This window comes from Eubalaena glacialis, chromosome 15 (genome assembly GCF_028564815.1).
Source record: "Eubalaena glacialis isolate mEubGla1 chromosome 15, mEubGla1.1.hap2.+ XY, whole genome shotgun sequence".
Classification (NCBI taxonomy): Eukaryota; Metazoa; Chordata; class Mammalia; order Artiodactyla; family Balaenidae; genus Eubalaena; species Eubalaena glacialis.
This window is the reverse complement of record NC_083730.1, coordinates 50,250,747-50,275,404: the sequence shown is the minus strand read 5'-3', so window position 1 is coordinate 50,275,404 and position 24,658 is coordinate 50,250,747. Positions and strand designations below refer to the sequence as shown.

Sequence of the window (24,658 nt, the reverse complement as noted above, 5' to 3'; positions counted from 1 at the left end):
CACTTCAGATTGTTCACTGCACGTATGGAAATACAAATTATTTTTGTATATGATTGTATCCTTCAACCTTGCCAAACTCAATTTTTTTGTGGCTTTCCATATTTAATATCATATCATCTGTAAATAGATACCTTTTCCTGTTTTAAATGTGGATACCAGACTTCACTTTCCACTTTCATACCCAATTTTGAAGACTCTTTTCTTAAATGACCAAAGGATGAGGAACATAGTCAAGTAATATGTGTAAAATGCATGCTATTTTTAAATTACTTGGATATTCAGGATAGGAAAAATTTTATCTACTCTACGTCAGGCCTTATGCTAAGTGCTCCTACATTACTTAATATGTTTACACCAGCCTTGGAAGCAAGTATTAATAATCCATTTGATGGATGAGAAAACAGAGGCGGGGAGAGCTCAACATCAGGGAGTTTGACATCTGCAGACAGAGTGGGGAATCTGAACCTGGGCTGTCTGACTTCAAGGCCAGACTCAAAAACTCTTTCCAAGTAAGAGTACTAACAAAATACCTTAGAAAGAGATTTAATAAACAGAAAACAAAATAATAGCAACACCTGTAGATCTGCAGTTGGCTGTGGAGAAAGCAGCTCACAATGTACCCTAGAGCCCCTGCTCACCTATGTACTGTTGTCCCCAGTCACCACTGCCTTGGACCACCTCCACCACTGGACTCCTTTCGCCTAACCATGGAAGAGGCCCTTAGTTCTTCCCAAGGAGCCCTCAGTCTTGTCAGAATGGTCACTATTCCTCTTGACCTCTCCTTCCCCCACCATCCCCCCTACCCACATCAAAATCTCCTGGCTAACCATTATATACTTTTCAAGCTTAATGAAAATATTAATGATTTCTGTTAGATAATTAATGAAGTTGATTAAGAGTTATGTTTTATATGCATTTAGGTGAATGTGCATTGATTTTGATTTAGCAGTTTCCTTTCATTTTATTTTTTAATTTGGGAACCAAAAACTATGTCTGTCAATCACTCAAACATTTTCATGAGTTCTTGAAAAGATCATAGACTCTGGGTATGGGGCTGATGAGAGTTGCCTTTGGATAAAGTCATCAAACTCTATTATATCTCCTCTTGGACCCAGTATTTCTAAATGATTGACCCACCCAACCAACTACATCTACCTTCTTGTTTTAATTAACAATGTACACCGGTAACCTCATGGAGTTGATAAGCCTGGGAGCAAATGCAAAGGACTTTTGCTTTCTGTTAAGTCATTCAGCCACATTATAGAGAAAGATATGCCATTCACTGGACTGTCAGAAACTTTGAACATAGTTTAAGAGCTCCCAGTAATCTAAGATTCTGGAATATGGTGACCCCAGCTTGGGGACTGCTGGGTAGGTGTTATTAAACGTCTTTTTCAGTTGTAACATTTTGTGAAAAAAGAAACAACAACAAAATACTTCCAAGAACATGGTATCCTCTTCCCTGTACTTAGCTCTTGTTTCTCTAGCTAATGGCCTGATTACTTGCCCCTTTCCTGTGGCTCCCCAGCTATTTGCACAGCTTAAGGCTCTGTTTGCTTAAGTCTGTACTTAGATTGCAGGTGATAATTGCCTCCTTATCAATTTTTTGCTACTTGCTTTCAAAGCGTTTTCTTAGTTTCTCCTAGCCTTTCTCTACTTCTTTCTCTTTTGAGAAATTCCATTTGGGGGAATGTCTCCTTAAGGACTTATTTCAGGCATCACTGGCTTTTTAAAGGAGACTATCCTTATTCTCATTCAACAGAGAATTATCAAATATTTAGTATGTGTGATCAGGCACAGTACAGCATGCTGAGAATACAGCAGTAAATAATCAAATGCGGTCACTCATTTATAGTTTAGGGGGGCCGATCAGTACCAGACTATCAAACAGTCACACTAGTAAATTAACAATTGCCAATTATGGTAACTGCTCTGAAGGAAAGGTACAAGGTGCTGATAGTGTATCCAGGGAACCTAGCAGAGATGGGTAGATCAGGGAAGGCCTCATGGAGGTGGTGATATTAAACCTGAGAACTGAAGTGTAAGTGGTAGTGAAGGGAGGAGATGGGCAGGACTACTCCAAATGGAAGAAACAGCCTCTAGAATCACTGTGAGGTTTTAAGTTGTTCATTTCACACTAGTAAGAACGTTTGTTAGCCAAAGAAAAAACATGTTTTTCCACTATAGCTGAAACAGATATAGAGGAAACAGATGCCTATATTAAGAGTAAATTCTGGAAATGGGTAGAGAAAGCAGTGGCTGAAGGAGAGATCAGAGTCACTACCACTCAGCCTCCTCCCAGATGCTCTTTTCCTGATATAACAGGACCAGGGTTTCATGACCAGGTTGCCACAAATGATTTCAAATACATTATTTTTCCTTGTGTTCTTTACTACTGCTTATCTCATAACTAAAATCCTCCAGCCCTTTGCCATTCTGCTTCCTTCTTGCTCTCAGGATCAGTGGCTCTTGAGCCTGGTCACTCACCAGAATCACTTTGGCCATTATAAACTGTAAGGCTCACCACCCAATTCCAGAACTACTGAATTGGGATGTCCTAGGGTGAGACCCAGGTAATCCACAATAAAAAAAAAAGCGTCTCAGGTGATTATGATTTAAAAAAGGATTGAACAACCCTGTTTCACTACTAGCTGTGTGTTACCTACCCTCTCTGTGACTGTTTCCTCAACTGCAAACTGAGAATCATAACGGTACCTATCTTATGGGGTTGTTGTGAGTATAAAAACAGGTAGAGAATCCTGACTTCATGTAACATATTTGGATAAGAAAGACAATCACTGAAGGAAATGCCAGTTCTACGGACTTTCACAACTCAGGATTGTCCCATAGACAGGAGGACTTCCATTGAGTCACCTCTAGAGGTCACTTTGTGAGCCCCATTAGGAGCTGGGTAACTCCACCGCTGCAGAGTTGAATGTGGTAGCATGAATCTCAGCTACAGTTTTAAAACCTGTCCTCCTGCCTTCTTCTGCAGTATTGCCTCCACCGCCCCACCTCCTTGATTGGCACAAAGCTGTCAATTGTTAGGCCATACGTTCTGTGAGACAGGGGAAGGTCAGGTTGGCTGGTCAGAATATTTATTTCCACGAGGACAGTAACGGTAGCAGAAGACGCCTGCAGGATGGATCAGAGGCCATTTTCAGCAACTGACATAAGCACCAGGGGAGGAAGGGGTCTCTTCTTTGTAACTGCTATCAATAAAGATGATAAAAGTCTGGAATTTCCCATGGGCACCTTTGCCATCAAATGCAGGCACCCGCTGAGGAAGCCACTGTCCAGAAGAAAGCAAAGCCAAGAGAGGAAGCCAGAGATGGCGGGAGTCCTCACAATGAAACTGCTGGAACTCTGGATCCTGCTATAGTTCTGACACCACTGTGGACTTCCCAGGGCCTGGGCAGAGACTAAGAAAGTCTCCTGTGGAATATATCTACCTATGTATCTATTGATTTAACCTACATGGAGATGGATTTCTGTCACTTAAAACCCAGCGTTCTGCATAATACCTTTGGGTGTTTTTCTGCCCTATTTGTAGTCAATATGGCTTATTCCAAAGTCCTGTGAAGTTGTGTTTGAGGAGAAAAGCTAAGGTTATCTCCAGCTAACAACCTAGAGAAGTACGAGCAGAAGCGTAGCTAGGAGACGAAGGCAGGATTGTCACTTTTCAAGCTCTCCAGGTTTTACAATTACTGAAGAGCAAACATACTTACAGTGAGTGATTCAGATAAATTTAAAAGTTTAAAACTTGATTTACTACCTTGCACTGCTCAAAAATTTTGCTATTGCCGAGATATGATCCCAGATATGAGTGGGCTTGTCCCTTCCCTTAAACAAAACAACCTTAATAAAAATGCTGTTCCTACAGCTTCGGTAGCAGTCTGTGTCTTATGGTAAAGCTTAGCAACATTGTGTTCTATTGTGAGTAGAACTCTTCTATTCAAAGCTACATCGCATACACTGGAATGGAGTTACAAACAGCATTAAAAGTTAAGGAAAAATCATCCTTGTATATGCAGAACAAGAAAAAAAAAGTTAAAAAAAAAGTAATTATATTATGTTAGTTACAGTTAAGACTTAGGTAATTATTCTGAATTTGAAATTTAGATCATTCCCTCCCTCCTTGATGTAATTATCCATTAGGCTTCCTAATGCCCATTTTTCATGTCAAACTAGCCAGAACTCCAAAATGAGGAGGTGGGGCTGCAAGAGAGAAGAGGAAAAAGGCAAATTTGAAGCACGTGGAAGCAAAAGAGTGTAGGAAAACATCAACATTTATTGCACGATCTATCACTAAAAATGTGCAGGAGTGCCAAGCTATCTTTATTTGGCCATAATACAAAAGAAATAGATATGAACCCAATACATCTCCAGTGTGACTACTCAAAGGAAAAAATGCTGGAAGAAGTGAGTTGTAAGCAAATAAAAATATCAGCATTTTAGAGCTGAAAACGACTATTATCACTTCCTTGTGTTTTAGGTCAGGAGACATATTTGGGTGGGCTGAGGGCCTCAGTCAAGGCCACACAGCTACTCAGGGGGAGTTCCCTCGGTGCTAATCAGTGATTATTTCCTTCCCTAAAATATACATCTATTAGGAAATAACACACAGATCAGATAGTGTTCTTCCACTAGACATATTTCTCAGGATCTCTAACGCAATTCTGCCAGGTACTGAGTATGTCTATTCCACCTATGCATCCTAGAATTCGGGAAATGACCACAGGATGGGTTTGGGGATGACCCACACACTGTGAGATGGATCTGAGCTAAAAATCCCAATGATCACCACCCCCATAAGTCCCTAGTCTGACAATGATGTTTTGGGTCTCCTGAAATTAGTGTCAATTCAGGGCCAGTGTCCAGTAATTCCCGAAAAGACTGATCATTTCCTTTTCCCTAATGCATAGTCACCTGGTAAAAGGCCATAGTATTCAGTGGCATCTTAATGAATCTTTTGGAATTATGTGTTTTTTTTTAACAGAAATTTGCATTTGTAAAAAAAGATAGTCCTTCATGCCATAAAGATAGAGTATCATGTCCTCGATTTAGTTAAATCCTACAGAATCAGAACGAAAGAGGTGAGAAGTCTGGGGAGGGCAATGAGGTAATGGGGAGAAATGTCAAAAACAAGGGAAGATTTACTCATTTCTCTAGGACACCCTATTAGTTCTCAGAATTGCTGGGGAGCAGCTTGCTTCAAAGCAGACATAAATATTGTGGCAAGAGAAGAGGCCATTTTTATGCACTGACATCAAGCATGTGGTGTGCTGGGATCTGACAAGATAGCCAAAGCCTTGCAACAAGGCTATTCTTTGCAAATCATCACCACCACCCACAGGAAAGCTTCGGTCTGTGCATTTCACACTGGACCAGGAAGCTGAAATCTTATCCTGTCATGTCTGCACAAACCCCCTCCCTCAGTAACCCTCCCTCCTCCCTGCAGTCCTTGGCCTTCAGTGACTTTCATGAATATTCGGAGAATACAGACACAGACGGATGCCCTTATGAAGTCATATGAACCTTACAAGGGAGCCTTCTGGAAGGAACAGCAACACAATTGTTTAAAGTTGATATAATGATTCACATAGTAGTGCTATTCATTGGACACACCAAAAATGTAACAAAGCCCAAAGTCAAAACTGAATAAATGAATATTTAAGAATTCCAGATGCTAAAACTACACCCGAGATCTCATTTTCTTCTTAATCAGAAATTGCTTCGGGGAAGAAGGCTCTTTGCCTTCTGGAATCCAACATCAGCCAAGTTAACTTGGCATCTTGGCAGACATGGAGGATAACCCCTGACTCTTGCCAATTGTAAACAGAGAGCATGGAATTTAAATGTAGGAGATACAGAGGAAGAAAAGCTGCCTACCTGTTCCTGTGAAATAAACAAGACTTATGCTATTTAAATTTCACTGGGTATTGCCTTAGTAGAATTTTAATTTGTTCAGAGTTTTTCAAACGGACACCTGCCATTACAAGCTCAATCTAGTTGATGTAAAAAATATTTCAGAAGAATGAAAAACAGAATTAAAACCTATTAATTTTTTCCATTACTACCAGTTTTCCATTTAAGGGCATTTTGTGATTTTTCTCATCTATTCTAGATTGCTCATAACTCTTCACAGCACTACCAAAAACAGAGCATCTCACTTTTTGGATATGGGATTTCAGGTTGCAGTTATGTCTTTTTCCCTAGCTTTGGGTTATCGGACATACCTTTGATTCAAAGGAGACTGGGAGTCTCTACCTAATTTTCTGCCAGTGGTTCAGTGAATGGACCTCTGATTTCTGCTGATTATTAAATTGCTTCTGGGAATGGATCTAAAATGCAGGCACTGACCCTTAATGTCATCACAAAATTCTGAGTCCAAATTTCGACGGCAATTCCATTGTTTACAGTGTATTTCTGGCAACATGATCATAAGCAGCCTGACTGCTTTATGGATTTATCTCTCTCCTGAGCCAACTTAAAAGAAGGCTTAGTAAAACCTCCATTGGTTTATTGAGTGTGTGAGAGCTGGCTGCCCCTCTTCTTTTCTCCTTCTACTAGATATCCTTTGGCTTTATGCATCTGAAGAGAATTTTAAAACTGAATTTTGAAAGTTTAAAAGTAAAGAGTTTCTTAATATTAATAAATATACCTTTCTTAGCTAATTATTTTGTGATGGGTCATGTAGAAACCATGGGGACTATCTTATGATAAAAAGCATTCATATCCTAAAGCAGTATTTCATATTACAAGGAATGCAAAATTGTGTGAGCCTAGTTTATATGAGCTAATAATTCATAATAAATTGGTATAAAAGTAATTTGAAAGCTGTTCCTAGGACCATGAAATAGATAAATATTCATGTCTAATTGTTTTTCATTTACAAACAACTATTAATTGTTACTTTACCCATACAGCACATGATAAGCATTCTGGAATTCTACATTTATCACTGTGATGTTTTTATTAAGAGTATGTTAAGGCATTTCCACAAGTACTGTGTTCAGTGCTCGGCCACAGCACAGAAAGCTGGACATTTCACCTCTGTTATTGTTTCTACTCTGATTAGATCTGAACCATTTTTGATGTCAATTTCTGGCCTTCTCAGTTTTAAAAAAATTAATGAGGAAAATTCTCTCTCCATCAAGAATCTTTACTAAACATGTAGCCAGCTGCCACCCACATAACAGTTAAATGTCATCTGCAAAGAAGAAAATGGCATCTGGGCAGGATGTATTTTGTTTTTTCTCTGAGATGGGTCCAAACAAACGGGAAACTTCCCAACATGATGGCTGTCAATGTCACTGGTGTCAACTCTGCCCCTGCATTCTTCTTTATTGGCTTTTAAAAATCACACTAACACTGGACAATAATTTTGCACTGAGGGCCACACACATATGGACTACCCAAGTGAGTTTATTTATTTATTTATTTTTTTGATGTGGACCATTTTTAAAGTCTTTATTGAATTTGTTACAGTATTGCTTCTGTTTTATGTTTTGGTTTTTTGGCCGCAAGGCCTGTGGGATCTTAGCTCCCCAACCAGGGATCGAACCCACACCCCCTGCATTGGAAGGTGAAGTCTTAACCACTGGACCACCAGGGAAGTCCCCCCCAAGTGAGTTTAAACTGTTCTGGAAAACAAAGAAATTTCAGAAGGGTAAGATTGAGAACATAAGAGAAGTAAGAGTTCTCAGTAAAAGGATAGAAATTTAATAACTAACCTATAAAGTAAATTTTTTTATCATTGAGAAAAACCAAAAAATTATAATACACTAAAATTTAACTAGATTATCACTAAAATACTGCATGATAAAAAAGAAGTTTTACAAAAGTATGTCTGCATGATAGAGAACACTGCTCTTTCCATGCAGTCAGATGATGGATTCTCACAGACAGAGAAAACATCATTTTCACAGTTACGCAAGTTGGGAGGCTGACATATATGTACCTAAGCAAGGAGGCATATACCTGTGTTTTTTCCAAAGATTTCTAACTCAGTATTTGCAAAAAATATGGCAAAATTCTACCTGTCATGGCCAAGGGAAGCATGTGCCAGGTGCAGGGGACACAACCGTGAAATGGCCTGCTTACTGCCACCCTCACAAATCTGGTGACCTGGTGGGTTGAAGGTGATGGGCATGATTTTTACAAGCACTCCAAATTCACCATCATGAGTGCTTTCATAGGGAGTACAGGGAGCACGTGATGGGGGGGCAACACAGGAAATGCTTCTAGAGGCACCTGCAGCGGCCTAGGGTTGAGAGGCCCGACGACTGGTTCAAGGAACCAGGGGAAATTTAGCACAGCTGAAGGGTAAGTGCAACATGACCAGTGTGGACAAAACGAGCCTGGAGAGTTAAGTAGAGGTCTTATAATGAAGGGATTTGACAGTCAAATTATGGAGTTTAGGCTTGTCCCAAGAGCCACTGGAGGCAAAGAAGAGATTTATGCAGGAGGGAAAAGGAAAATGGCGGCATCACAGATGGCAACAAGGTCTTTAGGTGGGGCCACTGCCTCAACAGCGAAACGCGACAGACTTTGGAGAAAAACAATGAGGTTAGCTTTGTACTTCCTGAGTTGAAGGGATCTGTGGGGCATTCAAGTACAGATGCCCTGAAAGCAGATGGTGTGAGGGATCAGGGCTCTACAGATGGCATTACACTGGGAGATCATGAAGATGAGAAGAAAAGGAACCCAAGGGTAGAACTCGGAAGAACACCAACATCTAAGGGATGGAAAAAGAAACACAGTAGTCTGAAGAAGGAACCGAGAATATACCCAGAGAAGGGTAGGAAAAGTAGAAGAGTCTGTTGTCAGGGACACCAAGGGAAGGTGGCATTGAAGGGCCACTAGTATCTAAAACTGCACCGATCTAAGACGGGAGCTGGGAAGGACGTGCTAGATTTGAGGGCAGGCAGGACGCTGGGGGGAACAGCACCAGTGGTTGACAGGGGCAGACTGCACGATGTAAGGGCAGGGTGAGTAGAGAATAACAAAGTGGAGACACTGATTACACAGAAGTCTTTTAAGAAGAGCAAGGGGAGGAAAGGGATAAATTGGGGGAGGAGGAAAAATGTGGTTGAAAGAACTGGATATGTGAGTTAGGTTATTTTTAGATCAGTGAGATCTGTGGGGATCATGTATAGATACATGTATAGATCATGTACAGATACAGATACAAGGAAGTGATAGAGAAAAGATGAAAGTATAGGAGAAGGGAAGAAATAGAAGATGGGCAAGATCACTGAGGAAGTAGACCCCTCGGGAGACAGAATATGAGTGGGAGGAGGAGGGGGAGGTGGAAGAAGCTGAGAGGAGACGGGGTGGAAGTTGATCAGTCTGTATGTTGTTAGAAGGAAGTTCCGAGAGTTTTCTCTGATGTTCATCTCTTTTCTGTGAAGTAGGAGGAGAGGGGATCTGCAGAGAGACACGGGGGGGGGGCACATGTGCCCGGAGTGCTGAGGAGTAAGTAACATGTCAGAAACTGCTTCTCTGGAAAACAGGAGAGAAACAGCTCACTAGGGAACACGGGATTGCCAGGCAACATGAAGAGCCGTCAGTTTATCCTCTACCAATCTGTCTCCTGGAATTTTCTATCGCAGTCTACAGTTGCCAGATATAAAAACAGACAGCCAGGCTGATCTTGAAGGGATGACATCATAAAATGTAATATTTTGTTAAACAGTTAGTTTATGAGGCTTCATGACTTGAACAAAACATCCCCACAAGAATATTCCAAATTGATTAAACAACCCCAAGAAGAGTACAGTTTTTTCCCAACACCTTGAGCCTAGGAAAGTGGTGGAGACTGGCCAGTGCCTATAGTCACTCTATTGGGAAGATACAGCTCCATTAATATGATAATCATTAATTAAACCATTTCTGGGTTATACATATATACCAATGTGACTGTGTAACAAAAGTTAGACAAAAGTTGTTTAATTCTTCACGAGAGGCCCTATGGAATATCTAGAGCTACCAAGCTCACAAACACACCTAGAAGGTTGGGACCACACTGAAGATTGGCTGATACATTGTGAGCCCTGCAGAAACGATGAACTGCTCTCTGTCTCCGGAATCTCTTTCCCATTTCTTCCCATCGAGCTCTTTACTGGGGATTCTCCTGTGTTCCAGGCAAGGTGGTCCTGACCCTCAGTGGGCTGCCAGCTGGGGAGACAGGCATGAAAGCCAATGTTTACAACCCAGGCTGAGTCACGCCGCGGGAGATGGAGATAAAAGCTTGAGAATAGTAAGGGGGGACTAGTGGTGAATTCTGTCTGTTGGATTAGCACAAAAACATTTACTTTCAATCCTCTACATAAAACTCAATATAACTTTTGGCAATCTGTGACTCAGGGAAACATAACAGAGAGAACACTTAGTGAAAAATAAGGTTGTTCTTTTATTTGAAAACAATCCATGTTTTCTTTTCATATTTTACTCCCCTTTAATCTGTAATGACCTGGATACCATGAAATTTCCCACCAACCATCTTTGTTGCTTGATTTATTCTTGAAAGGTATGTTCCCAAAGACATTGGTTCTGTACTGTTGAACTTTCTTTTGAAGTCTGGGGCTGTTACAACAGTAAGTTCTCCTTGGTGCAGATTTTTCAACTGGAGAACAGAAACTATATCCTTGTTCCTGGTGATGCATCTGGTTGCTAGACTTCTAGACCGGGTTTGAGAATGGCTATGTTCAAACCGCTTTAGGAAACAAACCAAAAATGCAAAGTGTCTTGAATCCTCTTGTACCTCAAGGGGCAGGAGAAGAGTATTGTGGGGGAAATAGGCAGCTATCAGGAATCATGTTTTAGTGCCAGTTTTGTTACTTCCTGGCTATGCAAATTTAAGCCTTTTGGTTGCTTCTCTGTAAAAGAAGGAGGCTGGGACTAAATGATGCTTTGGTATTTGAAGTTTATTTTTATGAGGAAAATTAGAGAGTTTGGACTAGGTGGCATTACATTCTGAACCAACACTCCCTAACAGGAGCTATAACTTTCCTGTCACCGTGAATTATTTAGTGAGTGAGACCTTTGCACTCATACTCCCAAGTCCACACTAATGACCGGTAGTTATTTTAATTGATTCTCAATGAACTGTTAACCACCCCGATGGCATACCAATAAAGCAGGCAGCACTGTGAGTGCCGGTTCTGTACTTTATATTTGTATCCTTCCATTCATAATTCTGAATGGAAACCTGTGTGTCCAAATAAATATTTCTGTATCCATTTTATAAGGATTATCATTAAACATTTGTAGTGTTTTAAGAAGTCCTAATTTTGATTTGTGAAAGCAGAAGAGAAGATATAATACAAAATCATAGAATCTTGAAGATGATGTTATTTTGGAAAACATGCAATTTGACCTTATAGAAATTCTCAAATATGTGAACAATGGTATTATACAAGAATGTTTTCAACAGGACTGTGAGTGATAGCAAAAAATTAGAAGCAACTTTAATGTACATCAATTGAAGAATGGACAAATGAATTGCAGCAGATTCACATAATGAAATATTACACGGCACTTCGGTGAATGAAATCAAGCTATACATAGCAATATAAATAAATCTCAAAAAGCTAATGTTAAGTGAAAAAGTAAGTTTGCGAAAGGGTATATACAGATAGACACCTTTTGTGTAAGGCTAAAAATATGAAAAAGGAATATACATAAGTGTTAAAAAATTATAGAGACATGCACAGGAATGTGGTGATAAAGATCAAATTTAGGATGGTGGTTACCTGAGGAGAACAAGGAAGAAGGTATGGTGGTTGGTCAGAGGAGAAAAGATACCAGAATCTGGAGAGATTAATCAACTTGCTCAAGGACACAAAACAGGCTAGAAACTAGAGCCCAGCGCTTTCCACTACAGAATACCACCTCCCAAAGGGAGGGCTTCTGAGCCCAAGTTTATTTGTTAATACCTCCTTCAGACACAAAATGATAGCCACAGGGAATTTAACATTATAAGGGACCTTAAAAAGACATCCTATACAACTCCTCCCTCAATTTTCGACTTTTCCTAACAACATGTCTGCTAAAGGATGATCCAGCCTTTATTAAAAACAAAACACAGCAAAAGGAAAAAATAAGCCTCTCCAGGTAACACATCCCTAACCTCAAGGAAGACATTTCAGGATATCCCTGGAGAAAATGCCCTGCAAACCAAACACTGTAACCTCTGGAAAACCCAGTGTTGAGCACCAGCCTCACGTGCCTTCTTTAGCTTAGTTGAGTCGAGCTTCTGGTGTGGACTGAGTCATTCAGCAAAGATCTAGTGAGTGTCTACTGCTTGCCAGGCACTGTGCTAGGGGCACAGCAGTGAGAAAGGCAGCACCCTGTGGTCCACGGTGTAAGATAAATCAACAACAGTGAAAGAGGATTGGTCTGTGCCATTTGCCCCTTACCCTACTCTAAGAGATGAATAAAGCTAATGGGGCTCTTTATGAGGCCCCTCTAAGCTCCAGTAACCCCACTTTGAGAAAGATGGCTGCTTACCGAGGGTGGGAAGGAAGATATGAGAGCTGGTCTGGATTTATTAGGACTCTTTGGGCTGCAGGTGACAGAAGCCCAAGTTGAGCCTGTAGGGGTTCAGAATATGTCACCCCAAAATATGTCACTTTGGCATGTTGATTATTTTGAATTAAATGTACTTGAGAAACAGCTGGTACAAGAAGGACCCTCTGACCCTCCTTTGTCCCCCTGAAGCAGGAAATAAATCTCCCCTGTGAAAGGTACCTTCCCTGTCCCAGGAGGGCAGAAGGCATCCTTATCACCAGAGACAGGGAATTCAGTGCAGAGAAGGCTGTATAAACAAACCTTGTTACTTCTTTACCAGTCTACTACCCCAACCCCAAAGACTTCTGTCATGTCAATTCTTCATGTTCAATTCATGTCAATTCATGTCAATTCTAAATGTATTGTTACTTTGTCTAAAAGGTGTAAAAGCTTCCTGCCTTGGCCACTTCCTTTAGAGTCTCATATTTTTATGGGGCTCCAATATGTATGAAATTACCCTCGTTTTTCTCCTATTAATCCGTCTCATGTCAATTTATTAGACCAGCCAAAGAAACAAGAAAGGCAGAGGGGAAATTTTTCCACCCCTACAAGCCACCTTAAATACCCCAGGCAGGAACAGTCCTGAATCTTGGGAGAAGCTGATACAGGAACCCAAACGCTCTCTGAGGCTCCCCCCTCAGCTCGGCTCCTCTCCTCCCAACTGCCCCTCTGCTCTCTCTCCAGCCTGGTCTCTTCAGCTGCTCTGGCCCACGTGGTAGGAAACAGCCACTTGAGCATCTTATCGTCCAGGCACTCAGGGCCATTCTCCCAAAATTTCAAGAAAGGGAATCATCAGCCAAGCTTGAATCAGCCACCCATTCCCTAGACTAGTAATTCATGGTGCCAGTGATGTGCGGTGTCCTATGGATGATGGGCCTAGCGTTGGCCAGGTGCCAACGGACCAAACGAAGGGTCCCATTGTCAAGTGGCAGTTTCTGCTACACTCTGTAGATGGTGTGGGAGAGGAGGAGCAAAAGAAACAGAGGCAGGGGTGGCACCCAGAAGAAGGGTGAGAGCTGGGCTGAAGCAACAGCACTATTGTTTACCTGTACTCAGAACATATTTGGAGAACAAATGCATTCAATTGATTACTAGATTTTTAAAAATCTACATTGATTGGATCGACTCTGTAGCAAAGCTTGGCCACTGAACGTTATTCAAATTCAGAAGATTTTAAGCAACTTTGACCATTACTCCTTCATTTCTAGTAGTACGGCTTCTAGGGTACGGGGCATATGCAGGGGGCAGCTCCCAGGAAGACAGGAGACTTAGAAGGCAGGGTAGATAGTTAAAACAGAGTCCACTGGGAGGGGCAAGTTATAAGTAGCTGAGTGGATAAGAATACACATGGAATTTGGAGGGCACTGGGAGTACATAATGAAGTGAGAATTGACATCAGGATCTGAAAGTGGGTGACGGGTGTCTGAACGGACACTGGTGACCAACATACAAGTACCCTGTCCTTGGGAACTTGCATTGTGAGAGGTAGAGCATATGTAAATAAATGAAAAGAATGATTATAGATAGAATAAATGCCATGAAATAAATTTTAAGAAGTAATAAATAACAGGTGCTGGGAGATAAACCATCAGAGGATATCAACTTTACATAAGAAGTTGAGGGAAGGTGATATTTAAGCTATACCCTGAAGGATAAGGAAAAGCCAGCAATGGAAACAGTGAAGGAAAACATGTTCCAGGAGGAGAGAACAGCTAAGTCAACTGAGATGGGAAAAATCATGTAAAAGGAAGATGGGAAATGGCGGTGTCCAGAGGTAGGCAGAGGGAGTAGGTGTTTATTTGATTAAAAAATGGTTGCAACCTTCATCAAAACCAGAGGAAGTAACTCAAACAAGTGACTTTTAAAAGAAAAGCAATTTTATTTTCCTGAGGATATGATTGACAGTAAGCATAAAGTCCTTCCATGTTATAAGTGCCTTTGCTCCAGGTCAGGTATACAAAGATCCCCTGGTGGAAAATAGAATTTCAATACAGCAACATCAAAATCAGGAAAAACAGCCTGATTTCAGAGGAAAAGAATATACTTTCTCATCAGAGAGGCTCAAGAGAAAAGAATTATGCCAAACCAGTCTAAAAGCAAAACTTATTTATAGGCCACAAAATATATTTAGTTTGGAAAAAAGCAAGATGGAATCTTGTTAGAAATATTATACCAAAGCATGGAGGCCTGTTTGTCTATGAGGTCCTGAATCAATTAACTGTCCAAGAGAACAATAAGGTGGCTTTACTTTGCCTAAAATCAGAAGCTTGTAGCTACTACTTATCATTTTCATACAAACACAAGAAGGTTAAAACATAACCTGGGCCTATTGATGTTTATTGTACTTTTGCAAAAGAAAAAAATTAAAAGTAGCCATCTGTTTTGGCAATCTTGCCATTGATAACAGCATTGAAGATCTGAATAAAGCCCTGGCTTACAGAAAGTTCACATCATTGACCAAAATGAACATACTTTTCAGGCCAACTATTTTTGGGATCAGAGTCCTATAGAGCCTGGATTGGTGACAATGAGTTTTGAAAAGGTGGGATTATAGCTATGTGATTCTTCCATATGCTAGGTATGATAATTTATAGCTAAACAATTGACTTTAGATGCTAATGCTGAATTCTAAACTAAATTCAGCTATCAGTACTTATTTAGTGTAAATCAGAAATAAACTAGTAGGAATCAGAAAAAATGTCATTAGAGGTATGAAAGAAAAGTCAAATTAGTTTCTGTTTAAGGTAAACATGTAAAAATATTATCAATTAATATCTAAAACATTATTGGTCCTGCCAAAGCATTCTTGAAAAAAGAAAAAAGCTGGAACAAAGCTATATTACAAATATTTTAATTTGTAAAATTTAAATTTACTATATTTTAGTCACAAAAAGTGACTAAAACAGTATGGTATTGGCATTAAAAATAGACACATAAATCAATAGAATAGCATAGAGAGCCCAGAAATAAACTCCTACATATTAATTTACAACAAAGGAGCCAAGAATATATAATGGGGACAAGACAGTCTCTTCAATAAATGGTGTTGGGGAAACTGGACAGCCACATGCAAAAAAATGAAACTGGACCACTATTTTACACCATACACAAAAATTAACTCAAAATGGATTAAAGACTTGAATGTAACACCTGAAACCATAAAACTCTTAGAAGAAAACATAGGCTGTAAGCTCCTTGACATAGATCTTGGAGATAATTTTTTGCATCTGACTCCAAGAGCAAAAACAACAAAAGCAAAACTAAACAGGTGGGACTACATCAAACTAAAAAGCTTCTGCATGACAAAGGACACTGTCAACAAAATGAAAAAGGCAACCTACTGAATGCAAGAAAACATTTGCAAGTCATATATCTGATAAGGGGCTAATATCCAAAATATATAAGGAACTCATACAACTCAATAGCAAAGACCAAACAATCTGATTAAAAAATGGGCAGAAGATCTGAATAGATGTTTTTCCAAAGAAGACATACAGATGGCCAAAGGTACATGAAAAGATGCTCTACATCATTCATCATCAGAGAAATGCAAATCAACACCACAATGAGCTATCACTTCACACTTGTAAGAATGGTTACCATCAAAAAGACTAGAAATAAGCATTGGTGAGGATGTGGTGAAAAGGGAACCCTCATGCACTGTTGGTGGGAATGTAAATTGGTGCAGCCACTATGGAAAACAGTATGAAGGTTCCTCAAAAACTTAAAAATAGAACTACCGTATGATCTCCCAATTCTACTTCTGGGTTTTTATCTGAAGAAAATGAAAACACTAACTTGAAAAAGATATAGGAACTCTTAAGTTCACTGCAACTTTATTTACAATACCCAAGATATGGAAACAACTTAAGCGTTTACTGACAGATGAATGGATAAAGAAGATTTGTATATATATACAATGGAATATTATTCAGAGATAAAAAAATGAAATCTTGTCATTTGTGACAATGTGGATGGACCTTGAAGGCATTACATAAAGTGAAATAAGTAAGACAGAGAAAGACAAATACTGTATTATTTCTCTTATACATGGAATCTAAAAACAAAAAACAAAACAAGCTCACAGAGACAGAGAACAGATTGGTGGTTGCCAGAGGTGGGGGGTAGAAGGGTGGGAGAAATGGGTGAACTGTATTTTAGTTTTTGTTTAAGTAAATTTGTTTCCTTTTAAAAAATTTAAAAACTAAAAAATACCGGTCCTGAATAATAACGTTCAGAAATTGTCAGATAGATTTTTACAATGTATATAAATCCAGGGAACAATTTTAGTTTGGAATAGTTAAGACTAAACATGTTTTTTTTCAGTAGAAAGAAGGATTTATTATTACTTGCAGCAAGTAAGGAGGATACTGGGGATCTTTCCCAAAGCAGTGTCTCCGAGACTAAACTTGATTCTGGAATATCTCAAAAAAAGAAATAAGCTATTCAGTGGGATGTTTAATTTTCACTACTTTATATATTTTAAAATATGTGTAAATAACTTTTCACTACTTGATAGGGGATTTTATTAGATATATGTATTTCTAACACAGGTTTCATACAATAATAGAATACATCATATTTTAAAATAAATATAAAGTAAGTGGTTCAGAGGAGAGTTGGCCAGGATTGTCTCTTCATAAAATGGTTAAAAAATCTGGGATTTCATTTGCCATGAAAATGATGAGGCCGGGCCATGGAGGAAGGATGAGCCTCATGCAGTGCCGGCCAGGATCCAATGAGGACGATGAGAAGCATAAGTTAAGGAGGCGAATTCTCGCTTAATACATGGCGCTTTCTAAGGAGGTGGCTGTACAGCTGAGTGGACGCCTTGGGAATCAGTGGATTCTTTGTCCCCATAAATACTCAAACACAGTCTATGTAATCATTTGGCTGGACGCTGGAAAACCTACGGAGGCATTCTTTATCCACCTGTCCGACAATACTATTGAGCACCTACCAAATACATGTTCCACGCTGTGGAACGAGGACACTGTGAGAAGTGAAACAGACAAGATCTCTGTCCTCGTGGAGGTTGCAAAACAGTTAACGGATACAGACAATTAATAAGTAAATCAACAGATAATTAAACAAGGCAATTGCTAATTATGATCATTTCTCCGACAGAAATAAATAAGATGGTGGGAGAGGCTGACGGATGGATCGTGGGGTGATCAAAGTAGGTGACATTTGAGCTAAGCCCTGACAGGTGACAGCTGGAAGGGCATCCCAGCTTCTGAGACTGTGAGAGCGCTGAGTTAGCCCAGGGCTTAGTTTGGTAGAAAAATCGAGGTAAAGCTGGGAACACTAGCACGGGAATGAAGGTGAGGCTCTGGAGCAGGAGGTGGCTCCACCCACAGCTCTGTGGGCCCAGGGAGAAGATTTTGCTAAAGGGAATGAGCTATCATGGAAAAGTTTTTAACAGGGGAGTGATGTTATTGGATTTATATTTTTAAAAAATAGGTGGTGTACAAGATAATCTTTAAATTTTTTTCTAAAGCTGAGATTCTGACTCTGTTATGATGGGGTCTTCACCCTTATTGCATATACAGAACAATTATGTACCACACCTTCTGGTATTTGTTCTGTCCAGCAGTAGCAGTCTACCTAGAGAAAGAGCACCAAACTGCAAATTTCAACAGGAGCTGGGGAAAAAATGAGCCATGGTTGTGATTTATCCTGAGATGGCCCTCCTCATTACTGCATCTTCCCCAGACAGGTACCTGTTCTGCTTGGATCTGGTCCTCTGCATCGGCTGACCCTGCCCCCACCCCTACGCCACTCCTTCTAACACTTTTATCTGGTCAGCAGTCCCATTACTGACAACTGATTGGGCTCTTTCTCCTGGTCTTAACTCATTACTTTACCTCATAAAGAAGGGCCTAGCTCCTTCCTGTCCCAATGGACTGTCCTTTTGTACCAAAGCCTTGGCCTGGACTCAAGACCATTCTCTCCCTAACAATCCATGAGACTATAGTCTCCTTGAGAACAGGGGTTATATCTGGTTCTCTATTGGCACCTCCGATGGTTAGGTCTTCAATAAACACTGTTGAATGAATGATTACCCTGACCTTGGGCAGCCTGTACAGACCTGAGATCATCCTGGGCCCGAACTCTCCTCTCTGCCACTCAGTCCCATCGCTCCCTGTCCAGTGTCTACATTGTGAAACACGATGGCTCTGTGCCAGTTAGAGTCTCCCAACTATTTTAACCAGAGCTGGAACTGAGCCTTCTTTTTTTCTTTTTTCCTCTTAATCAGTCAAGGCACAAGCTTGGGGTTGTTTTCCTGAATTGTGGCTGAGTCTTAACTGGGATAACTCAGAAAAAGCAAGTCTGCAGATGCTCTGCATCATTTCCAGGATCATAATAACAGCTCACATTTATTGGGCACTACTGCTTGCCAGGCACCATGCTAAGTGCTTTGCAGGCACTGTCTCCTTTGATCCTCACTGCAACCCTCTATGGAGATTATTATCCCCATTTTACAGATGAGAAAATCGAGGCTTAGAGAGGCTAAGTGATTTGTCCAGAGTTAACAAGGAGACCTGTTAATTTTCAAGTTTCCTCTGAATGTAAAACTTGCACTCTTAACAACTAGGGGAAAGAAATGTACAAAATAAAGTTCATAATAATACATCCACATACTGAAAATTAGCAGAGAAAGGCATAATTTAATTGATGATGGTATTGAAATGGATGCTCATATGAAACTGCTGTATAATTGGATAGAATTTCATTTCTCTGTGACACATTTTTCCTCTTTGCCTCCAAAAAGATCTTGTCTGTTCATAATCTTTTACTAGCACACCAGAGCATACTTAAGACTGTTTTTTGTAATCCTAAAGCATTTTATTTTAATAATAAGAAGCCCAGGAAAACTAGGGAGGTATAGAAAACAGTCTGTATCTTACTGAATTTTAAAAGCCTCAAAAGAAAAAAAGGTATGAAAAGAACCTAAGAGTTCTTACATACAACGGAAATGTATATGGGATCAAACCATCCAAAGCTTTAAAATCTGCTCTACTTACAGAGGATCTCTGGAACCAAAACATCTTCCAAAGTTCTGTGAGTGACAGTTTTATTAAAGTGTCCAAAACTCAGATTTTCCCATTTTTAACTTAACATCAAAGCATACATTCAGATATTTTCTGATTTAAAGAGACCACCTTTAAAAATGCCTGATGTTATGTGAAACACATGTAAAATACATAGGGACCTGTCTACTTAGAAAACTACAGAATTACAACCTAGGACACTAGCCTAGTATAAGGCAAAACTCCAGATGAAGTCTTATTGAAGAATAATAAAATGTTTCTTCAGTAAAATAGTTATCTAAAGGAATCCTGGTTCTAACGTTTATACTCACTGTCATGAGTAGATAGTGAAATATGACATAATTCATTTAGGATATATTGAGAATCAGAGAAAGTACTTCTAGCAAATCACAAAAATTAAGAGAATAAATGGTAAATGTTTTACCAGCCCATATTCACTGAGGAAAATAATTTCCCAACTTGGAAAACTTATGAACTCAATTAAGAAAAATAAAAATTAGAAAAAAAAGAATCCAACTTGCAGAAGAGATTATACATTTATGAACTTGTAAACATAGCTTAGGTTTACCAAGTCAGTGATTTTAAAACGTCTGTACTGATGCTACGGCATGTATCATATATGTTTAGCTTATCTGCTTTTTTGGTTAGGAGGCTCTTTCAGGGCTCACGAGGCATAGGAGAACCTGGGCATGGATCATACTTTGAAAATGCTTAGCTTTGTATCTTCTGGCAAGTCAGTTAAAGTTTCAGTTTAATCAGTTGCTTCATGTGTGCTCTAGGGGGTAATAATATTCACCTTTTCCCCCTCATAGAACCAATACATAGGGTAGAGGCATGGACTTCAGAGAGATACAACCTGGGTTTGAATCCTAGCTTTCCCTCCGCACCTCAGCCCACTCATGTGGAGCCTTGGCTAACTTCCTTATCCACCTGAGCCTTAGTTTCCTCATCTACAAACGTAGAATAGCACATCCAGTGAGATGTCTACAGGGTAAGAGAAAATACATGTAAACATTTGGCACTTAGTAAGCTTTCGATCAATTGTAGCTACTGATGTTTGTGGACACATTTTGTAAATTGCATTGTATATGTCAAGTTATCATATAACTTGGCTGTTTCCTCAGATGTCATGTAGTTTCTTACTGGCAGAATAAATCACATTTCTCCATTAGTCTCTATATAGGAATATATTTTCTTTTACGTATTGGAGCTTTGTTGTGATACTTTTCTTGGGAAATCTATTATGAGACTATGATGTTAACAAACCTCCCAATAATGAGATCTCTTTGATTCTTCCTTCTTTGCCGCGTTCCTGTCTATAGTCTACAGTGAGTTTTTCATCTATTCACTCATTCAACAAACACCTACTGAAGGCTTACTATGTGACAAGATCTATGCTAGGAATTATATTGCAAAAGGAATCAGCCTATTTATTTTATCACAGATGGTTTCATTCAATATTATCAGTTAGTATGATAAAATATTGCAGTAATATAGAAAACAGAAAATATTATAGTTTCTATAAATTGTAATGGGAATTAAGAATAAGTTTGGACAATATGTTACATATTCTCTAGAAAATAATTATATGCAAATTCTTTTCACAAGAGTTACCATATAAATTAAATAATTCCAAAGTGTCTATGAAGCTAAACCAAGGATAGGAATTTAAAAATGGAAACAACTTTTAAAATCATCATTATTTATGACTTAGTATGGAATTATCTTTCAGGGTAGATTCTTTTTTTTTTTTTTTAAACATCTTTATTGGAGTATAATTGCTTCACAATGGTGTGCTAGTTTCTGCTCTATAATAAAGTGAATCAGCTATACATACACATATATCCCCATATCTCCTCCCTCTTGCATCTCCCTCCCACCCTCCCTATCCCACCCCTCTAGGTGGTCACAAAGCATCAAGCTGATCTCCCTGTGCTATGCGGCTGCTTCCCACTAGCTAGCTATTTTACATTTGGTAGTGTATATATGTCCATGCCACTCTCTCACTTCATCCCAGCTTACCCTTCCCCCTCCCTGTGTCCTCAAGTCCATTCAGGGTAGATTCTTAAGTGCTTTATATCTAGAATAATTTAAAAATGGGTCACAGTTGGAAACAATTAAGGAATAGTTCTATTTTTATTTTATTTTTCTTAACTGTCATAAGCCATAGGCTATTTCTACTAACGGAAAACAACCAAATTTCACAACACCTATGTGTATATATTTCTATGATGTTCTAAAACATTTCCTTGCATCATTATAAACATAATCCATTTTAACAGTAATTGAGTGCCTCCAACGTACAGCAATTACAGACTGAATGATGAGTATACAAGATAAGTAGAGTAGGTAGCAACCAGTGGACCAAAGCTGGCCTACCAGCTGTTTTTGTAAATAAAAGTTTTATTGGAACACACCCTGATTCATTTGTTTACATAATAATCTTTGGCTGCTTCTGTGATCCGTTGGCAGAGTTGAATAGTTGTGATAGAGACGACATGGCCTGCAAAGCCTAAAATATTTTCTATTTTTTTACTGAAAAGGTTTGCTAACTCTTGCTTTATATTAAAGGTATGAAAGAATTTCTACACCAACTGGAGTATCAACACAAAAATTAAAAAGGAATTAAAAGAGAGAGTTTGCTATATATTCAGCTCTCTTTAGGCTTGTGCTCAATGCCTAGGAGACACATCAAAGGTAGGATAAATGAGTAGACAAATTCTCTACAAGCAGTCTTTGCAGAGCCAAAGGGCTAATGAGCCACTTGCCCAGGATAACAAAAATTCCAAGAGTGGTCCCAAGGGACCAAGCAAATGCTCCCCAGAAATGTATAAGCATCCTTTCTCTGGGGAGCTGGAGGTTTCATTTTGTGTCTAATGCTCTGTGTTGTTGGAAATATTGTGACTTTGTATATATCTATAAAGACCATAGCTCATTTAAGTGAAAATGACCATTATAATTAAAAATAGGAAAAAAAAGTTGAGGTGTTACCTGTGTGTTGTTCTTCAATCCAGACTTGCAAATACATGACGAGGAGTAGCCCTGCTACTCCAAACATCAGCACTGAGAGGAAGACTTGTTTGGGGTTCATGACCATTTCAGATGGCTGCATCTCTCATTTCTGAAGACCACATAGTTTGGTTTTCCACAGAGTTTCGATCCTTTCTCTTCCTCTTAAGTGCTCGTTCCGTGAAGTAACCTAGAATTTTTTAAAAATCCACATTGTACCTTGCTGATAACATTTCTTCCCAAATATGGTACAGATATACAGTATATCAACAATACTTAGGATTTACATGAACTTTAACACTCTGAAGACAGAAGAGATTGTAGTTGATGGCCCTAGGATGGCAATTTTCTATTGTTAACATTTATCTTATCTAAGGAATGTGCTATCCTAAAGTTAATAAGTAACAGCCTAACATTTAATGAGGGGAAGCATCCCAGACTTCAGCTCTCCTATACTGGAAAGTCAGGTTCAGGTTATCTTAGAATGGTTTTGAGGGGAAAGAAGACTCTCAGAATAGACTGTTGAGGAAGGGATTTTGAAAAACGTGTTTGTAGATAAAGGCGGAAAACACCACCTCATGTCTTAAAAATATATAAAAATTCAAAAATGAAGGGGTCAATCTCTCATTTCCCTCTCCTTGCAAAGTAGTAGGTTTCTCCAACTTAAAGGGTATACTTAAATTCCCTCAAAGGCATAAAAGGATAAATAATGAAAAGGTCAGAGTTCAAGGGCCTCTCCCACAATCACATGGGAGTAGAGAAATCTACCTTGGATTACAGAAATCTACCTCAGTAATAAAAGGTTACTTTACTTAAAGAAATATTGAAATGACATTGTTTTAGAATGATCTCATTTAGTGGAATCCTAACCTTACTTTTTTTTTAAGCTCCATCCACTTTTGAGAATTTGATGAAAATATAAACCCTCTCCTTAGAAAAATATAAACACACACAAAATCTAGCATGAAAAATCAGTATGTTTACGGACACTTACTGCAACCCAAGTTAAGAAGCCCTGCTCCCTATGAACAGCCGTGCAAATATGCGGTAGCTTGCATGGTGAGCTCACATAGTTAGCAGCTCAGCTAATGAGGCCAAGGTCATGGCTTTGTGTCTAAGGCTGGTCAAAGACCTTAGCTCTGTTCCTTGGCCACGGACCACAGCCCCCCCTTGGGATGAGCTGAATAAATGGTTTCTCACTGCGAGGACATTACATACACTGCTGTGTCTAAAAATTCTCTCTCCTTTCTCTTCAAAGATGCCTCAAAAACTTCTGAAAGAATATGGATTTAGCCTTTTTAAGAGGCGTTTGGTGAGGTGCCAGGTAGAAGTTTTAAAATGCTGTGGGAGATTGCTAGGCTGGTGAAAGGATAATATTTAGCTATACTTGGCAAAATCAATGTTCACGCAGATGTCGGGCTTCAAAGGTAACCTATGAGGTCAGAATTAGATGTGGATGTGGCAGAATGATCTCGTGATTAGAAAAAAGAAATCCACCAAATGGGTAAAAGTGTTTATGCAAAACAACAATGCAAAGACCTATTATAAATACATTTTTTTCCTTCATATTTTAATTATACACGGAAGGTCCCAGAGTAAGAGCAGTGATTGTCAGCACTACCTGAGGAGCTTTCTCGAATCCACTTCTCTGAGTCCCTTGATGAAGAGACAACGGTTAATGTTTTCACAAGTGCTTTTGACGATTTCAAGCACTTTCTTGATTTGGGTAGTAGAGGAAGTTTTTAAATAAGTAGAAGAACTGAGAGTATTATCATACTGCTTATTGGGTGGGTGATACTCTGCTCTTATATTGATTCAAAACTGAAATATTATGGGCTTTCCAAACATATGCAACAAAGAACAGTTCCTGAGGGAGATTTGCAATTTGAGGTGTTCCAAGATTGAATCCCTCAAGGAAAACTCCGAAGGGAAGCCAGCTTTCTCTTTTGTTGATGCTGCAGTTAAACAATGAACAGACACAATTCCTGAGTCCACAAGAAGATTCAGATAGGAGAAAA

General features: G+C 39.3%; 1 protein-coding gene across 2 annotated transcripts in view; it reads right to left on the bottom strand.

Annotated features, from left to right (window-relative positions):
* CHST9 (carbohydrate sulfotransferase 9) overlaps positions 1-22,826 on the bottom strand; it is a 202,526-nt gene extending 179,700 nt beyond the window's left edge. For both annotated transcript variants that reach the window (XM_061169365.1, XM_061169364.1), the window contains exon 1: positions 22,623-22,826. In XM_061169365.1, the coding sequence (XP_061025348.1) occupies positions 22,623-22,743 (121 nt within the window). In that variant the 5' untranslated portion in view covers positions 22,744-22,826. The remainder of the gene's footprint in view (positions 1-22,622) is intronic.
* Positions 22,827-24,658: the final 1,832 nt, after the last annotated feature.